This window comes from Piliocolobus tephrosceles, chromosome 18, assembly GCF_002776525.5.
Source record: "Piliocolobus tephrosceles isolate RC106 chromosome 18, ASM277652v3, whole genome shotgun sequence".
NCBI classification, from domain to species: domain Eukaryota; kingdom Metazoa; phylum Chordata; class Mammalia; order Primates; family Cercopithecidae; genus Piliocolobus; species Piliocolobus tephrosceles.
In genome coordinates, this window is record NC_045451.1 from 72,250,260 (window position 1) to 72,262,392 (window position 12,133).

The following is a 12,133-nucleotide window of genomic DNA, read 5'->3' on the forward strand; positions in this document are numbered from 1 at the left end:
CCTCACCCTCCAGCCTTCTTCCTCATCTTCATCACGTATTCTCATCCCTCCATCTCTCGTTCTTATCCCCACCCCTCCTCCTCACCCTCCATTCCTCCTTCTCATCCTCCATCCCTGCCACTCATCCTTAATCCCTCATCCCCATTCTTACTCCTAATCCTGCTGCCCTTCATCCTCCATGCCTCATACTCATCCCCATGGGACATCCTCATCCCCCTTTCCTCCCTCTCGTCTCCATCCTTCCTCCTCATCCTCTGTCCCTCATTCTTATCCACATAGCTCATCCATGTTCTCCATCCCTCAACTGTATCCCCAACCCTCGTCCTTTTCCCCATTTCTCCTTCTCATCCTCCATTCCTCCTCCTCATCTTTCATCCTTCAACCACATCCCCATAGCTCATTTTATCCCCATTCCTCCTCACCTCCATTTCTTCTTCTCATCCTGCATTCCTCCTTCCCATCCCTATAGCTCATCTTCATTCCCATTCCTCTTCCTCATCTTCCATTCCTTCTTCTCCTCCCTCCCTCATTTGTATCCACATTCCTCCTCTTTATCCTGCATCCCTCATTCTCATCCTTCATCCCTCATCCTTATCCCCATTCCTCCTCCTCATCCTCCATCCCTCCTCCCAATCTTTCATCCTTCATCCGCATCCCCATGGCTCATCTTTATCCCCATCCCTCCTCCTTATCCTCCATTTCTCCTTCTCATCCTGCATGCCTCCTTCTCATCCTCATAGCTCTTCATCCCCACTCTTCCTCCCACTCCTCCTCCATCCATCCTTCTCCGCCATCCCCCTCCTCACCCTCCATCCCTCCATCTTTCTCCTCCTCCATCCCTCCTCACCTTTCATCCTTTATCTACATCCCCATAGCTCATTCTTATCCCCATTTCTCCTACTCATCCCCATCCTTCCTCCTCATCCTCCATTTCTCCTTCTCATCCTGCATCCCTCCTCTTCATCTCCACCCCTCATTCTCATCCTTTATCCCTCATGCTCATCCTCATAGTTTATCCTTATCTCCCATCCCTCCTCTTCATCCCTCTTGCCTCTGCCTCATCCTCATCCCTCCTTCTCATCTTCCATCCCTCATCCTCATTTCCATAGCTCATTCTTGTCCCCCATCCCTCATCCTTATCCCTGTCCCTCCTCCTTCTTCATCCTTCATTCTCATCCTCCATTCATCCTCCTCATTCTTCATTCCTCAATCTCATCCTCATAGCTCATCCTCATCCCCTTTCCCTATCCCCATCTTTTCTTCTCATCTTCCAGTCCTCCTACTTATCCTTAATCCCTCATCCTCATCCCCATATCTCATCCTCATTCTCTATTTACCCTCCTCATCCTCCATCGCTCATCCTCAATCCCCATCACTTATCCTTATCCCCATCCCTCCTTCTCTTCCATTTCTCATTCTCATCTTCCATCCCTCCTCCTCATCCTCTATTTTTCCTCCTCATCCCCTATTTCTCCTCTTCATCCTCCATCCCTCATCCTTATCCCCCATCCCTCCTCCTCATCCCCATCCCTCATCCTCCATTCGTCTTCCTCATCTTGCATCTCTCCTCCTCATCCCTTGCTCCTTGTCCTCACTTCCTGTATTCACTGGGCACTAAGGAGGAATGGCTCCCTAGATTCCATCTCGTGCCTGTGCTCTTCTTGAGCAGTGTCTCCCCTGTGGCCATGCAAGGTCTCCCTAGCAGCTTTTCTGTCCTCCACCATTCTGCCCCGCTTATGACAGCTCATCTGGGCCGTGTTTCCCTCACAGTATTTGTGTTTAAACCATGCTTGACCTCTCACCATGCATTCACCCTTTCTGCATTCCCTGGGTTTCCTTGTTGAGATTTTGTCACCCAAGGCCAACTTCATGGAGGGCAGGCCCACTCTGCCTGTGCAGTCAGATCTTCGGTCTTTCAGTGCCTCTAAGACTCCACTCAGCTGCCCCCTGTAGTCAGCTGTCTGAGGAAGCTGCTGTGACTTTTGATACCCCCTTATTAGTTGTATGTCATGGGACTAATTTCCTAACCTCTGATCCTCACTGATTAGTGTCTGCCCTATTGAGCCACACGAGGTTGCAGTGAGAGGCTCATGCAGTCACGGCACACGTGCCATCCATGTGGAGGTGGGTCACTGATAGTACCCGCGCCGGCCGGCCCCACACATGGAGTCACTCTCCAGCTTCCAGTCTTCCAGGGATTCCTGTTTACATGGTGTGGATCATCTTCTGACTGGTGTTGGTATCTGAAGAACCCGTCTTATCCCCACTTCTAAGGTGTAGCTTTAGAGTGAAGATCACGTCTAACTTGCTTTTGTATTTGTCCCCATCCCCCTGCTTACAGTTCTCGGCCCATAATGCATATACCAATACAGATAACTGTCAGTCACCTGCTACTGCCTTTGCGCCAGGCTCAGGTCCAGGCTTTGCACACATGGAGCCATTTTACCCCAGCCCAAGGAGGTCATGCTGTTATCCCCATTGTGGAGAGGAGGAAACTGCAGCGACGAGATGAGACGTAGGCAACAGCAGAACTGGGATTGGAACTCAAGCAATCCAGCTCCCAAATCAATGTTTAAGCACTTGTGTGCCTTTTGATAGCACGACAGGCTCGATATAAACTGAGTAAATGAGAAAGTGAATTTGCTTTAAAACAATATGCTATATAGACTTGACCATTCTATTTGTGAATTAAGTACTAAACTAGGCACTGATCTAAGGTAAGACTTCCATTTTTACCTCTTCTCTGTGATGCTAAGAAAACAATCAGTCAAGCCCAATATTTACTATTGCAAAGGGAACATAAGTATTTTCAATGTAGTCATGGAAAACCTAAGTCGTAACTCCAATGGAAAACTTTTGTGTGCCATTGATTTTTAAAGCTGATTTTTGCTTTAGTTATTTCAAATTGTTGTTCTGTTTCTCAATGAGGACTGCCAGCAGAGTGACCCCCCTCAGGAAGTGACCTGTCAAATGCCACAGCAGTGAGTAGGAAGCCAACGCACATGCTTGCTGGTCAGAAGCACAGCCGTGCTCCCCTCTTCCTCTCCAACAGGGGTCAGCTCCACAGCACCCTGGGATCTCTGGAAAGCGGCCAGAGCCCTGAGAGTTAGGTGGTCCCTTAGCCACAGTACCTGTCACCAGGGCTCAGTCTCCCTATTCAGAAATCCTGAAGGCTCTTCTTTGAAGCATGTTGAGTGATGTTTTCCATGTTCTTCTCACAAGCTTAGTTTTATGAATTCAGGACCCAAAGTGGGTTCAGCACCAAGATGTGAAGGCCAGGGCTGGTAAAGCAGGAATTGACTGCTGCAGGCAAGGAAGGAACGTGATGGGAAGAATAAGCTGCACTCACAGTCACACACGGGCTTGCACACACACTCAAAATGGCAGCAGCCCAATTCCACTGAATTCAAACCACACACACTTCAGAAGGCCCCTAGGCTCATACAAATCACTACCTTTATTTGTGATGATCCAGGGATACAGGAAGATACTGACATTGCATTCACTCTCCATTATGAAGTCAAGGAAGGGTTTATATATTTTAGAAAAAAGAATTATAAACATGTTTAAGCCTTTTACTTTAAAAAGGGTAAAGGGTAAAAGTTTACTTGTCTGAAAAATGTGCCAAGGCACAACTCAGAATCATCCCCTAATGATGCTGAATGGCTCGAGTGTGGTGCATATTTTATCAAGCAGTTTACTTACTAACATCCTACAAAACAAGAACCCATTAATCAAAGAATTAATCCAGAATTGGTTCTCCTATGCTTCTTCCCAAATGTGCCAAAAGAAACTGCCAAGGCAAAACCCCCAAAACCAAAAAGTTCTAATCAAGAAATGCAGTTAGGGCTTGGCCTATAGGTGTGGCTCCTGTCAGATGACATTGACCCGCAGGCTAGAGCTGCTGCTTGTTGCAAGACTGACACCTGAACGCTGGCTTCACCTTCCATGAGGAAAGCAGCAGGGATGGGTGGTCCGCAAAGGGAATCCTGACCCAGCCCGAGGACCTCCAAAAACAGAGTATTGGAAAGAACAAAAAAGCCTCAGCATGGCTGCGGACAGTTGCTCAGAATCGCCTCCTCCCATCTGGAGGGAAAGATTTCCACCTGTAAGAAAACCTTTGTGTTCAACATAAATTTGTTTAACTTCTCGTTCATCCATTCTTAACATTTCTTTCACTAGTCAGAAGGCATCTGTATCTTAGAATTTCCTTTGCCATACAATTATTCATGCCTCCCACAGAAACAGAAAGGAGAATTTTGAGTACTCAAGTGGTAGGCAGAAAATGTTGTTGTTTGTGAGAAATCTGGCCTGAATAAGGTGACGAGAAGCGTACACACGGTTTCCACAACTCATCTATTGGTCTATTACTAACTATTTGAGGGTTTCCTAGATAGCAGGATGAAATGAAAAGTCAGTCTGATTTGCCGGGTGCAGTAGAGAGCATGAATTTCTTCCCTTGTTAAAGACTCTCCTGATTTTGCTTTTGTTTGTTTTGTTGTTGTTGTCCTTTTGTCGTGGGCTTTGTTTTCCAGATCGTACTTAGACATGTCCAAAGTGGTCGTCTTCAGCTACCTCTTCTGGTTCGTGCTCACCGTCATCTTCATCACCGGGACCACCAGGATCAGCATCTTTTGCATGGGGTACCTGGTGGCCTGTTTCTACTTCCTGCTCTTTGGGGGCGATTTGCTGTTGAAACCCATCAAGAGTATCCTGCGCTACTGGGACTGGCTGATTGCATACAACGTTTTTGTGATTACGATGAAAAATATCCTGTCAGTAAGTGGTTCCCACTGCATAACACAGCTTCCGTGTAAGAGTAAACAATCCACTCAGTGGTTATTAAAAGCCCGGTGCTTGTCGTGTTGCTCTCTTAAAAGCCCCAACTAAGATGCTGCAAATTCAGAATTCAAAAGCCATTTATTCCTCTCTGTGTTGCCACATTAAACAGAATCCTTTTGGCTCATTTTCACCATTTCAAGGTCACATGGCTAAAGGATATGTGTTCACAGGAATAAATTCTAAAATGTCTTTTACTAATTAAAATTCTGTCTCTTCTGAGGAACAATTTGTCATCACTCCCAGTATGAGTTATGAAGTGGCCCTGTTAAGAGCTGAATTGGAGCCATTGAATCTTTTCAAAAGCTTTATGATGTTGGCAAAAAGTAACCCTCTTATCTAGAAAGAGCTGTAGAAGTGTGAGATAAAATGGGCGTGGTTCTCTATGATACTGGGTGGGGTAGGGAATGAGGTGGAATGTTTTATGTACTCGTAAGATGTGGGTAGATAGAAGAGAAAATGCAGCTTTCTGTCTGGCTGTCTCTGAGTATAAGGACACAGCTAGAGCCATGTAAGGTTGAGGGAACCCCCCTCCCCACACACCAGGCCCCGACGAAGCTTGGCTGCTCTGCTCTGAAGTAGCTATGTTTCAGAACACAACTCTTCCCCTATCATGACATGTAACTCACACTGCCCACTGGTAATTCCAGAGTCGCTTCAACCTATCAGGACACAATGACACCATTTCGGGGATTTAGTGCTGCAGGAAATTAAGCAGCAACCTCTCCTGAGCTGAAGGAGTTAATAGCTCTCTGACTGGCGCTCACTTAAAGTTTATCCCTGTGCCTGTGTCTCCCGGGCTGTAACTGCTGTTGCACTGAGAGAGCAGTGAGGAAGTATCTTCTGCTTCTTCCTTCCTAGCTGCTTAGGGATGAGCTCACCAGGCAATTCAGTTGTGATATCGCCTTGATTTTTGGCGGGGGCACGTGTATCACTGTGTCTAGAAGTCTTGGAAAGCCACATTTATGTAGTCGTGAATAGGTGTTTCGATAATTTATTTTGTCTGAAGTCCATTGAAAGGTTAATCTTTTAGGTGGTGGTGAAAGTGACTTTTATGGGTCACTTTTACCCCTCTGACATCAATTTACATTTGGAGTAGCATTGAGAGTTGCTGAAGAGAGCGTGAGACAGGACAACAGAGTGCTGGTTCGTTCTGAAGCCAGTCTGATGGTGAGGAATCTGTTGCCAGAGGCTGATTTCACAGCCATGCTTGGGAAATGTGTGGATTCAAAGTTCGTTCATTCATTCATTCTGTAAACCTGTATTGTAGACCTGTTTTTTGCTGAGCACTATTTGATGTATTGAAGAAATAGAGATAAACAGTTCGCAGGTTTTGCCCTCAAAGAATTCACATTCTACAAAGGAAGGTAGACCTACTTATAAATAATTATTACAACATTTTTGAGAAACAAAGCGAGAAAAAAGGATGCCTAATATCTTGCTTAGATAAACTGGGAAGGAGCTTCCTGGAGATGATGCCATTTGAACTCATCAGAGCCTCATAAATAGATTGAAGGGTCTGCAGGGAGACAAAGCGGGGAGGCATTCTTAGCCTGGAAAACAGGAACAAAAGCAGGACATGACAGTGTAGGCCTGGAATATTCCCAGGGCTGGGGAATCCATACTGAGTACCGCTACTGTGGGAGCAAATCCTAATGATATTCTCCTCCCTCACATGTTGCCAGGAAACACACACGATGTAGCTGTCACCTTTATGTATTGGCTTGCAATGATTCATACTTGTTTAAACATTTTCCAGCTCAGGATTTTAAACTTAACTGTAACAAAAAATTCACTGTTATGAGATAACCACCTGCCAGTTTACAAAAAAATATTCCTTTACTGAGAGAATTGGTCAAACAAGACTTAAAAGCACATACTCTGTTCTGTTCTAAGAGCTACACCCTTAGCTGAGGTCTGGGATGACCTCCAGGGAACAGCATAGGTTATATTTGTCTTGCTTGTAAGAAAATAACTGTACCAAAGTCCAAGTCCTAGGGTTCAGTGCACACCCATTCATTATCACAGAGTTGGGATTTATTTCTGTGATCGTCCAAGACTTCCTCTCGATAAACTGGTGCTTCCAAGTACAGAAAACATTACATGAAAGACCTTTCCTTTACTCGTTCGGTTTAATTTTTCCCAGGAATTTACTACTCCTGAAGCAGTATCACAAGGTGACTGAATTTTTAGGTACAATTGGCATCTCCTGGAATCATTATCACTGAGACCTTGTGGATTCTTGCACACGTTGGGATCATAAAACGCCACATTTTTTTCTGGGTGCAGAGTTTCAGAATTATCCCTCTCTTTTGTTTTTCAGATAGGAGCATGTGGATACATTGGAACACTGGTGCACAATAGTTGTTGGTTGATCCAAGCTTTCAGCCTGGCCTGCACCGTCAAAGGCTATCAAATGCGTAAGTATGAAAAGCAAATGTGGAGCAGAAAGGCAGAAGAGGGAGGATAGTTGTGTTGTTCTCATTTTAAAAGTGGGCCAAAGCACATGAAGATATGAAAGTGGGGTCAGTTATCTCCAGATGGAGGCTATAGAACTGTAGTACATTGTGAATCTATTGTCTATAACATGAGATGCCTTATGCTAAGCCTCTTTGATTGTCTTCTTGAAACTTCTGAAACGCTGAGGACTTGGTCTGAGGTCTGGAGATTGGATGTAGTGCTGTAGTAACTCCCCGGAGTTTCTGAGTCATGATTATGAAGGATTCCAGAAGCCCACTCAAACCTGCTGTTGTTCCATTTAACGTCTTGGGTCATTAAGTAACCCTGACTTCAGGCTCCTCTTGTCCTCAGGAGACTCAGAGGCCTTCAAACTCAGGGCAACAGTTGGGTGGAGCATGAGGATTTCTAGAGTTAGACTCCAGCCAAGACAAAGGCAGAAGTGTCATTGCCACCACCCTGCCTCTTACCCCAGAACCGAGGACTACATCACGGTGGTCTACCATGGCACCAGAATGGGTGCTACTTGGACACAGTGCTCTCTCTGTTTATTTATTATTATTCATCTATTTATCTATTTTTGTAAAAACAGTTCCAGACAGGGTCTCTGTTACCCAGGCTGGACTACAGTGGCACAATCATAGCTCACCGTAACCTTGAGCTCCTGGGCTCCAGCGATCCTCCCACCTCTGCCTCCTGAGCAGCTGGGACCACAGTAGCTGCCTCCTGAGTAGCTGCACCACCATGCCTGGCTAATTTTTTAATTTTTTGTAGAAATATTGCCCAGGTTGGTCTTGAACTCCCGGCCTCAAGCAGTCCTCCTGCCTCAGTCTCTCAAAGTGCTGGGATTACACGCATGAGCCACCACACCCAGTCTTTTTTAAAAAGATTCATTTTTTTTTAATATGTGGTTTCTGTTTCAGACAATCCCTTGCCAGAGCCTCACTGGGACTTTGTTTTTCACCTAAGATAAGGCGTACTATTGATAGTCCTTCTGATAAGCCATGCTGTGTTCATGACTCTGCTGGTTACCCCGGGTATAGCCCATTCCCTGAACGGGTGTTTTCTTTTGTATAAGAGCATTTCCTCTGGCACTGGGACGTTACTTCTCTGTGGCCCTTGTTGGAGGTGCCTTTCTTCCTGAGAGAGAGAAATACTCAGGAGGCCTCCCATGTTAAAGGGACCCTCCTGAGCCGTGTAGTGTGAAGAGTTCACGGCATGGTCAGCCTTATGAATCAGTTGTTGATATTGGATTGGAAGTGTGTGACCTCCTTGTAGATAAATCAACTCATAAGTCAGAGCCTCAGACTGCTGCTTTATGCCTGTATTTCCAAGCCTGACCATACTCCAGATTGTATGAAATAGCAATGGAAATGGATGTTAATTTTATTCTGTGTTTTTCTACTGTTACCACAGCTGCTGCTAATTCACCCTGTACACTACCCAGTGGGGAAGCAGGAATCATTTGGGACAGCATATGTTTTGCCTTCCTTCTGCTGCAAAGAAGAGTTTTCATGAGTTATTATTTCCTACATGTTGTGGCTGATATAAAAGCTTCCCAGATTCTGGCGTCAAGGTGGGTCGGGCCATGAAATCAGGTAGTTTTTCCCAAGAAACGTGCCTGAAATAATATTGCACTGTAATTTCTGTCTGAGCTTGCTTCAAGAACCCACAAGAAGTTAAGAAATCCCTTCCAGCAAAACCAATCCAAGAAGAATTTAACACAAGGCCTTTAAAATAGAAGAGTAACAGGAAAGCCTGTGTAATCATCAGGCTTCACAAGGAATGAGGATGCCGTGGAAGGCCAGAGGTTCACTGGTCAATTGAAGCCCTTTCAGAATCCACCACTTCTCTAAAAGTGGCTCAGTCTGGTCTCAGACAAAACAGTAACATATACCACACTGGTCTAGAGTTTAGTCCATCTTACACCTACCTCCCCCTACTAGCCTGCTTTTCTTCTCTGAGCCACTGACACAATTTGCATTACTACCTGTTTTTCCTCCTAGGCTCTATTCTTCTTCCAGTTTTTGCCCCTGCTCTTGTAAGTTTAGGAAAAAAGATTGGGGAGAGGTAATAAAGCGAAGTGCCCTGAGGCGGGGGCTAGGTGTTAGACTAGCTCTGTGGCCCCCAGCTGCTGTGTCTGTTCCTCTCAGAAACTCAGACCTTGCCTAGGTCACATCAGATTCTTGGTGTGAATAAGCTGATGGATACTGGGTTCTATTATATGAAATTACCAATATCTATAATTTGACTTGAGGTTTAGATGAACATATCTGTGTTTACCTACAGTTTTTCTAGAGTCTGTTCTCTTTCCCTGCCATGATACACACAATGTTTATTTCCAAGGTCCATTTATATGATGGCAGTTGTCAGCCTCTGTTACCTAACTTGGAGTCAAATAGAAAGAGGCCCTAGTTGGGGACCTGCAGTTAGTCAGAGGAGCCTCGTGGCACACCCAGCCCTCATTCCGTGGATGACAATGACTTTGTGTACCGCATTGCCCTGGAATTCATTGTTATAATCATTTTCTAATACCCAGGACATTCTTTTCAGAGCAGAATACAATGTTTCATCCCAATAGTAAGCTTATTTACTCGTACATAAACAGCTGGTATTTTTGCAGGTAAATGCCTCTTGTTTGCCCTTCCCAAAACATTTGGTCTGTAGAGGTCCTTATATAACCTATCTGATGAACTTCCACTTAAAAACAATCTTCATCAGGCTCCTAAGGCAATGTGCTCTCCTAATTTCCCCTTTTCCCTTGTGGTTCAGGCTTCTAGGTCTTTTTTGCAACCTCTTTCTTTGCCCATCTGTGAAATGTGAACATTCCCCAGTGTCTTTTTCCCGAAGTTGTCACAGTGATTTAGAAATCATGCCCTTCATGTTATAGTAAGAGCGATAACTGTGCTTCACAGTACAGTTCATGCCTATTAAAGAAAAGCCATGGGTTGATAAATAAGCATTGAACTCATAATAGTGTGTCCAAAGCATTCACATTCATTCATGCATTCATTTTTCCACTGCCTACTCTGTTACAAAGAGGTGATGCTCACCTCTGCCCTCACAGAGCTCACAGACCTGCAGGCAAGTGGCATGTGAGCAAGCAGTTCTACTACAGTACACCTGGTATCGTCTCAGTCCATTTGGGCAGACATAACAAAAATACCATAAAGTAGGTGGTCTATAAACAGTAGACACTTATTTCTTACAGTTCCAGAGGCTGGAAAGTCCAACGTCAAGGTTCGGGCAGATTGAGTGTCAGTCTAGGGCCCACTTCCTCATAGATGGCCATCTTCCCACTGCATCCTATTTTGGTGGAAGGGGCAAGAGACCTCCCTTGCGCTTCTTTTATAAAGACAGGAATCCCATTCAGGAGGGCTCTGCTTTTCCGCTCAGTAAACTCCAAAAGGCCTCACCTCCTGTCCGTCACCTCGGGAGTCAGGATTTCCCCATGTGAATTGTAGGGGATGCAGACATTCGGACGACAGCAGGTGTGATGGTAGGAGACACTCTGGGAGCCATGAGGTCATATCAAGGGAATATAACCAGCCGCAGGGGTGTGAACCAGGTGGCCTTCCATTCCCAGTGCAGGCTGAAGGATGAAGAGGAGTTAGTCAGAGGAGAAGGCAGGGGAAGCAGCCATCAGAAGCTCACAGTGACTGCAGCACTGAGACTGGAAGATGAGAACACTGAGTGGTTGAGCGATAAGCTCCAGGTCAGGAGAGACCAGGTCCCTGGGGGGCTATCGGCCAGGCATATGTCTTTAGAAATACTCCTACAGTCTTAGGAAGGCCTTGCAGTGTTTAAACAAGCAAGTGGTATGACTATTTGCATTTCAGGAAGCAGGTATGGAGAATAGGCGGGTATAGGCAGCACTGTAAGCAGAAAGACAGCTAAGCAGCTGCAGTGATAATCCAGGGTCGAGGTAGCAGCTAGACCAGGATAGGATCACTGAGAAAGGTATTCCAGAGGCAAAATAGGCACAGCTGGAAAACTGCTTGGAAGGAAGGGAGGCGGCGACAGGAAGGGAAGCATAGAGGGTGATGTGCCCGGGATTCTGGCTCAGCCAAACGGTGGTGCCAGTCCCAAATATAGGAACTCAAACAGGGAGAGAAGACTGACCGCAGCTGTGGAGTTGTAGGTCTCATGGGCACATGAAACTCAACCAGTTGGGAAGTCCAGTGGGCAGACGCATGGACAGGCTTGGAGAAGAGAGTAGATGGAGTGCCATCGTCGCGCAGATAGAATTGAAGGAGGTGAGTCGCAGCTACTGAGGTGGTGTGAAAAATGAGAAGAGAACCCTGGGGAACATTCATGTTTCAGAGATGGGCAAAGAAAGGGGTTGTAAAGAAGACCAAGCAGCCTAAGCCACAAAGGAAAAAGGAAAACTAGGAGAGCACGATGCCTTAGGAGCCTGAGGAAGATCCTTTCCAAGTGGAAGTCCATCAGATAGGTGATATAAGGACACAAATAACAACTGAACATTGAAACTGGTGACCTTGACAGTGGGGTCAAAGTCAGACAGCAACAAGCAGAGGTGGGAGTTGTAAAGGCTTAGAGACAAGACCTCAAGACATCTGACTGTGAAGGGGGAGTGATGTAAGTCCCTGCATAGGAAAATGTGGGATGTGGGGATGTATGAGTTTTCTTTTTCTTTTTTTTAAGGTTAGCAAGACTTGAGCACATTTGCATGTTTATGGCCAGAATTCAGTACTGATGGAAAGGTTGGAAAAGCAACGAGAGAGAGAGAAGCAGGAATTCTGTGTCCCCCAGGCTAGGGGTGGGGAAGGGACCGGGAGCCCAAGGCAGGCCTAGGCAGGTGGACGGTTACCTCTTC

The 12,133-nt window shown here is 45.7% G+C and overlaps 1 protein-coding gene across 2 annotated transcripts in view; it reads left to right on the plus strand.

The window, feature by feature from the left end:
• Positions 1–12,133, plus strand: part of PIEZO2 (piezo type mechanosensitive ion channel component 2) — a 460,236-nt gene that overhangs the window by 376,184 nt on the left and 71,919 nt on the right. For both annotated transcript variants that reach the window (XM_023228479.2, XM_026456028.1), the window contains 3 exons: positions 4,536–4,779; positions 7,163–7,259; positions 8,713–8,872. In XM_023228479.2, the coding sequence (XP_023084247.1) occupies positions 4,536–4,779; positions 7,163–7,259; positions 8,713–8,872 (501 nt within the window). The remainder of the gene's footprint in view (positions 1–4,535; positions 4,780–7,162; positions 7,260–8,712; positions 8,873–12,133) is intronic.